Genomic DNA, 7,313 nt, shown 5'->3' with positions numbered 1-7,313 from the left:
AGGGTGCCACTCCAGTCTGTCAGACTTTCCAAGAAAGTAGGGACACACAGCCCAGAAAATCAGTGCGTGTAGGAGCCAGCCCCACCTGTGACCCCTCCATCCTCTGCCTCTCTGCCCTTGGGTTTCCAGCCACCCTGCTTCTACACTGCTCTCCCTGTGTCCACAACCTACGGGTTGGCCTCCCCAGCACTGCCTCCAGGCTCACTCTCCTCTTTCACACCAGAACTCTGTCTGCTGTGGCAGCTCCTTTGTTTACTGCCAGAGCTCGAAGGCCTGCCACCAGCCAAACACAACGAAGCCTGGCCAGGGAGGGCTAGGTTCCAGGTTCAGACTGGCCCCTCAGGGACAGGTAATGGCCTCCAAGCCAGGGAGGCAGCTCAAAGGTAGGCTGCCCCCTGCACCGGGCTCTTGTTTCAGGTCCTGACAACACAGGTTTTGGGCCTAGAGTGAAGGGACACAAGATCTGCCCATAGCTGGGCAGGAATCCTTACTGTTGAAACAGCTTTGGCTAGGAGCCCTGGGAATCAAAGACCCAGCTGGAGAGAGATGGGGAAAATGTTGGGGCCCCCTGGGTGGGAAGGGGAGGCCTAGACTCCCTTCTCTTAGTCTTCCCTCTCTTTGGCCAGGCAGAGCCTGGTCCTAAGCCCTTAGAAAGAGGACTTAGGTGCCCAAATTCCCCTACCAGAGGGCTGTGTTCCCCTCCCAAGCATTCATGCCTCATGCCCCCAACTAAGAATTCTAGTGGATACAGAGAAGTGGGCATTTACTCTGGGCCAAGCCCCAAGCAGGAAACGTCAGGATGTGTCTGGCATTGGTCTGCCTAAGGTTAGTGGGGAGGTTGCTTATCAAATGTATAATTATGTACTTGTATAATATAAAATGTAAAGGGGAAGGACTCCAGCTCTGTTTCTGGAGCTGGGGTGATGGGTAGTAAGTGATGGATGAGCGGGGAGGAGTGATAAAGGTGCTAAGCTGAAGGGTAGTGGAGCTACAGAAGATCATTCAAGAAACAGTGGTCAGTGGCAAAAAGAAGATGCCTCAACAGGGGAGGAGATCTCTGGCAGCCCAGGTTCCCCACGGAAAGGTAGAGGGCCCTCTAAATGGTGGCCAGTGGATTCTGTGAGTATATGGGGAGGGGGGCAGGTAGTGAATGAGGTGGGGATGATTTTAGAGGAAATGAAACCCCCAATTTCCCTCCCATGTAGGGTTCCATTTAGGAGACAATAAGCTTGATTGAGGAATGTCAAAAAGAAAACCTAAGTCTGTTGCCAGACCCCGGAGAAGCAGATGGAGATCCAGACCAAAAGGCCTTTGGAAGGAACGGGAGTGGGGTTAGAGGTAGCATTGGCCCTACTCAGCTTGTACTGTCTGTCCTGATTTGCTTCAGGCAACCCACCTCCCCTCCGTGGGTCAGTCATGCTTTGAGGAGGTCACTGGGTCCCCTGGAGTAAACAAGAAATTTGCCACCGTTTTAGTAACAGTTTTGCTTTTTATCTCATCAATGTACATTTTAATCTAACAGTCTAACAGCCTCACACTCCTCACCCCTGCCCGAGCCCTCTCCCGTCTTGCCCACCCCTGCCCAATCAGCATCTCATCTGCCCCAGGGGCAGAAAGTCACCAGGCACAATGGTGATTCAAGGTGGGGATGGCAGGTGTGGCTTTCCCAAGAGGAGCCCTCCCTGGAGAGTCCAGAAGCCAACAAGGCCCAAGTAAGGAGAAGTTGTGGGCTGGGTCTCAGGGGAAAACAACATCTCCTGGGTCTCAGTCCCATTCAGTCTGTCTCCCTGGGTCTGTCCCGGCAGTCAGAGCAGCAGAAGGGCAGAAATCCTCAGACAAGGGGACTTGTGGCTAGAAAGGAATCTCTAACCCAGTCCCACTCAGAGAGTAAGAGCAAGGCTGTTGGAATCCCCTTTCGTGCAGGCTGTGTAGACGTCCTGGCTGTATTTTCCCGACTTCTCTGATTCTGGGAGTGCAGGGAGGGGCTCTTGTGACCAGCATCCTGGATGTGCCAGCCAGGAAGACAGAAGGCTAGTGCTGCTACCTGCAGCCACAAGACTCCACAACCATGTCCTCATACTGCTTATAGACCACGTTGTTGGCAGAGTCAATGAAGAGGATGCTGATGGGACTCAGTCGTGTGGGCACACAGCAGGTTGGTGGCGTGGACTCAGGGTCCATGGAATTCATCAGGGTCTGGATGACTGCATGGTTCGTGGGCTCCAGATGGGAGCGCAAGGGGAACTCACATAGCCCTTCACAGTGGAAGGCCTCATACTCAAGGGGCGCGATGATCCAGTCATCCCAGCCCATGTCCTTGAAGTTGACATGCAGTGCCTTCCGACTGCAGCGGGCCTTGGGGTTCTTGCTGGGCCGTTTGCCCTGGCCCGTGGCCAGTGGGGCCCGCCTTTTTCGCCGCTGGCTGAACAGGTACTCATACACAGTCTTATCATCCTGGCCGGAGCGGGCCTTAATCTCATTAAAGAACAGGTCCCGTTTCTTGGTGCGGCCAAATACCAGGAACAGGGCCTTCTCGTGGACCTGCCTGGCAGCCCGGTCAAAGCCCAGGCCACGGAGGTCCATGGCCCGGCCCCGTTCCCAGGCCTCCAGCTCCAGGCACAGCTGGGCTGAGTTCTTAAAGTTTCGGAAGAGCTTCCAGATGTCGAACACCTCCCAGCCAGATCCGTCCAGGCCTGGCACGGAGCGCACATCCAGCAAGGCTGCCGGCTGCCGGCCGCTGGGGCAGCTGGACAGCTTCAGCTGGGCAGCCCGCCTGATGCCGGGGGCCACTGGCTTGGCCGCGTCTGAGGGCTTCTTCCGCAAGATCCGCAGCTCGGCCCCTAGCAGCCCATCCTTCTCCAGGGCACTAATGTCAAACACGTACCTCTGCTTTCTGACCACAGGACCTCGGTCATCTAGAGAGAACACCCAGAAGTCATTCCCTGCAACCTCACCAAGGGAGCCAGTCACCTCGAGGCCTCAGGGAAGGGCCACAGCTCTCTCCCCTCTGGAGATAGCTTTCTTTGACCTCTCCCCGACTCTGACAGAGGCCAAGACCCAAACCACGAGAGGCTTTTTCAAAATAAGGGAGCTTCTGAAACAGCCTACCAAAATAAACAAGGGTTGTTCATCTGTAACTGTGGCTGTGGTGATTTGAAAGATTCTGGGTGTTTGTGTCAAAGACAATGCGTATCAGAGATGCCTCTAGCTGTCCTTCTCCCATCTATTATTTTATATGATATCTCATTGGAGAGATAGGTGGGGTGGGTATTATAATTAGCCCTATTTTCCAGAGGAGGAACCTGAGGCTCAGAGAAATTAGGTGACTTGCCCAAGATCACCCAGCTAGGAAAAAGCAGAGCTGTAACTCTAGAACTTTTTTTTTTAATGCTTATTTTTATTTTTGAGAGACAGAGAGACAGAGCATGAGCAGGGGAGGGCAGAGAAAGAGGGAAACACAGAATCTAAAGCAGGCTCCAGGCTCCAGGCTCCGAGCTGTCAGCACAGAGCCTGATGCGGGCTTGAACTCATGAACTGTGAGATCATGACCTGAGCTGAAGTCGGACGCTTAACCGACTGAGCCACCTGGGTGCCCCTAGTCTAGAACTTTTTATACTGAATCCTGAACTGCTTCCACTATACCTTAAAGAAGATCTTGGTGTTCTCATTTTACAGATGAGGCACAGAGAGGGAAAAGTGACTTGTGTAATTTGCAGGTAGTTAATGATAAAGTTACAATCCAATTTCCCTTGCTTCCTAGTCTAATGATTTTGGTGTGTACATGTCTTACCATGCTGGGTATATGAGCATGTGTGTAAGTGACAGTTTGTGCATGTGTGTGTGTGTGTGTATATGATTGGGTTTATATGTGAATATGAAAGGTAAAGTATACGTGAGTGACATGTGCACGTGTGATTGTGCTTGCGTATATATGTGTATCTGTAAGAAGTTTCCGTGTGTACATGTAAGAAGGTGTGTGTTCACATGCATACATGTGTGTGTGATTCAGCGTATATGTATAAACATACGGCTGTGTGTGTATGAGAAACTCTGCCGTGTGTCTGAATCAGCATACTCTCTTTCCTAAATACCAATTTGCCATTGGGAAGCATTCATACATTGCTCTAGAAGGTGACTAATTAGGCCTTTAAACTCCCCATCTCCCCCTCTGCAAGTTCCCTTAGAGCTGGGGGGCACAAGGACTTATTTTATGAGCCCCCAAGGGGTCACAGCTTTCCCCGGCTGGGCAGGCGGCCAGGCCACCTCCCCCACCCCAGCCAGACCTGCTGCCTCCTGCTTCCTCCCACCCTGTCATTCCCCCACCGGCCTGGCCGGCTGGCTCTAATGAGGAGCCTCTCCCAATATCTGACCCCTCCCCCACCCTGCCAGCAAAGTCTTAAGACTCACAGAACCAGAGCATATGAACTGCAAGCAACCATGGCAATAAGTAATCCATCTCTCTTTTCACACTTACGGAGAAACTGAGGCCCTGAGAGGGGAAGGGACTTGCTGAGATCACACAGCAAGTGGAGAGGGAAACGCCAAAACAGTAATGCTAACCGAGCATAAGAAGTGAAGGGAACAGATACCCTCCTGGGCTGATGATAAAAATGATGTGTTTAGGACAGGACACAAAGTGTTCATATTTGAATGGCTCTCAGAAATCACCCAGTCTTGGGGTGCCTGAGTGGCTCAGACGGTTAAGCATCCAACTCTCAGTTTCAGCTCAGAGGGTCATGATCTCACGGTTTTTGAGTTCGAGCCCCGCATCAGGCTCTGCACTAGCAGTGCAGAGCCTGCTTGGGATTCTCTCTCTCACCTTTTCTCTCTGCCCCCCACCCCCTATAAATAAACTTAAAAAAAAAGAAAGGAAGAAATCACCCAGTCCAATACCCATATAATTGTGCAGATGGGGAAACTGAGACACCAAAGAGAAAAGGGACTCCCTCAAGGTCACATTGTGAGTTAAGACCCTAAGTCTGTTGCACCCCCCACATCATACATTTAAATGTCGTTCCATGACTCCCAGATGCCTCATTTGCTGTCTTCACCTATCCTGCCTCCTCTGCCCCCTAGCTTGAAGGCAGATTTGCCAAACCACGGGTTTCTAGAGATTAATCTCTCTCTCTGCCATCTGAGAAAACCTACAAACCTCTGGAGCCTGGAAAGTCTGGCTAGCCCACATAGGAACAGAGCATGGCCTGGTAAGAGTCTTAGAGTGTGGTCCCCGACTCTGCCACCAACTGGCAGTTCTTGTCCCCTCTCTGGGCTTCAGTAACCCCCTCTGCACCTTGCAGGGATTGGCTCTGACTTGCCAGCAGCCTCAGACCCAGTACGTGGGGGGTCAGTCCCAGATACTACCCCAGGCCGATGCATGTGCTATCTCCCACCGGTGCAGTGTCAGGGCTCTGAAAGGCCCCTCCACGCATGCAGATGCCCCTCCCTCTCAGCCGTGCCCCTGCCCCCCCACCCCCTCACCTTGCCCTTTGTCAATAAAGCTGGTGATGGTGTTGGCCAGGCCAGCCTCCAACTTCACGCTGCTGTTGCCTCCCTTTCTGTCAGCATCGGACAGCGTCCTGTACAGCGAGAGCATGTACTCGTGGGGTGTGATGGGGGGCGGGCGGAACGGCTCCTTGGGCTCTTGAGGGGGCCCAGTCTCCCTGGCCTTCTTCAGCAGGAAGGGGCTGGGGACAGATCCTGCCTTTGGGGGTGACTTACCCCCAGGAAGCTGTCCTTTTGGGGTCACAGTCCGCGTTGCAGCCTGCCTTGTCTGGGAAGGGTGTCCTGGCTTGGGTTCAGGGCCACCCGATCTGGGGGGCAGCTTTTTGGGTTCATCCTTCTTGGGCTGTGTCAGGCCTGCTGTCTGCCCGGTGCCCCCCTTTGCCCTGGCATTGGTGGCCCCCCCACCATAGCTGTGACCCCCTGGCCTAAAGATGCTCCGGGCCAGAGGGGGCCTCTCCTTGGCTTCTGCTTTGGCCAATCCTGGCCTGGCCCCCTGGGGTCTCTGGCCCAAGTCAGGGGCACCCAACACAGTGCAGATGAATTCCAGGTCCAGCCAAGCCAGGTGCCAAAGCAAGAAAGTGAGGAGTTTGGGGAGTCTCATCCTCTGGCCAGCCGCTGAATGACACCAAAGAGAACGGCGGCAGGAGCGAAGGTGCCTCTGGTTTGGCAGGAAAAACCATGAAAGGAGTGGACCCTCAAAAGCAGCGGCAGCAGCAGTAGCAGCAGAAGGAAAGGCTTTCTCCTCAGTCTGAGACTCTTTAAGTCTGCCGGGTGTGTGTTTGTATCCAATCCCATAGTGGAAATGCTCTCGTATCCAGACGTGCACCGTCTCCAGTCAGCAGCTGAAAATAACTCGTTCTTGAAAGGAGAAAGCCGACCGCCCCCTTTCTCCTGCACAACTGACTGAGGGCTTGAAGGAGGCTTGTATAAGGCTGAGGGATTTTTCCAAGAAGGAAGAATGGCGTAATGCTGCCTGTGTGCTCCAGTTTTTTTTTTTTTAAGTTTTGAATCCTTTCCAGTGAAAATACTTCACACACACACACACACACACACACACGCCTGCAGGTGCTCAGAAAAATCTTTTACAAACCTGAACTCAGGAATTGGAAACGGAATTCCAACCCAAACCAATTTAATTACTCTCTGATGTCATGCTGTCTAAACTCATTTAAGTGCGATATATTTATGTGAAAAAAATCACCGCTGCCCTTTCGAGGCCATGGCTCACGGGGGCTCTTGGCACAGAGCCCCGCAGCAGGGCTCTAGGCTTAGGGGGCCTCTCAGTCTGTGGAGCAGACTCAGGGGTCTTCACCTCCACCTCACGGGGCAGCCCACCCCACCTTCCTGAGGAGAGATACTGAGGAATGAGCTCAAGATCTTAAGCCCCAGAAGCATGGGGAGTGTGGGTTTTCAGTTAAGTCCTTGGGGTGTTTTAAAGCAGCTTCAACCCCTGTGTCTAGTCTGGGGCCTGATTTGTTGGGGGGGGGGCAGCACAGATGGCAGCATTTACCCACAGTTGCTTTTATTTTAATAAACTTGTGGTGACCCAGAGACAGAAAAATATCTGTACCTACTACACCCCTCCCCCCAAGTGCCATTGACAGAGCTCAGATGATTTCTTCAGGCTTCAGGGGGGACTGCTACCCCTGAGCCCACTCCTTCGATGGAAGCAGGTCCAGAGTGTACCTCACTACTACCCCAGCAAAGACAGACTCTGAGTTCTGTTGGAAACAACTGGGGCAGTCGAGAGGTGACAGCCTCAGCCTGGGGCAGCAGCGACCCCTGCAGGAGACTGGAAAAATTATTTCCCG

At 53.1% G+C, this 7,313-nt stretch overlaps 1 protein-coding gene across 2 annotated transcripts; it reads right to left on the bottom strand.

Moving 5' to 3' along the window:
* Positions 1-1,247: 1,247 nt before the first annotated feature.
* GDF5 (growth differentiation factor 5) lies at positions 1,248-6,981 on the bottom strand. 2 transcript variants are annotated; one of them, XM_027069941.2, is made up of 2 exons: positions 5,719-6,981; positions 1,248-2,915 (listed from the first exon to the last, which is right to left on the bottom strand). In XM_027069941.2, the coding sequence occupies exons 1-2, from the start codon at positions 6,101-6,103 to the stop codon at positions 2,041-2,043; spliced, it is 1,260 nt and encodes a 419-aa protein (XP_026925742.1). In that variant the 5' UTR covers positions 6,104-6,981; the 3' UTR covers positions 1,248-2,040. The 2 variants fall into 2 exon arrangements, with proteins under 2 accessions (XP_026925742.1, XP_026925741.1); XM_027069940.2 differs by having other exon boundaries at positions 1,252-2,915; positions 5,479-6,971.
* Positions 6,982-7,313: the final 332 nt, after the last annotated feature.

This window comes from Acinonyx jubatus, chromosome A3 (assembly GCF_027475565.1).
Source record: "Acinonyx jubatus isolate Ajub_Pintada_27869175 chromosome A3, VMU_Ajub_asm_v1.0, whole genome shotgun sequence".
Lineage (NCBI taxonomy): Eukaryota > Metazoa > Chordata > Mammalia > Carnivora > Felidae > Acinonyx > Acinonyx jubatus.
Note: the sequence above shows the minus strand (reverse complement) of the source record. Positions and strands in the feature narration are given on the sequence as shown.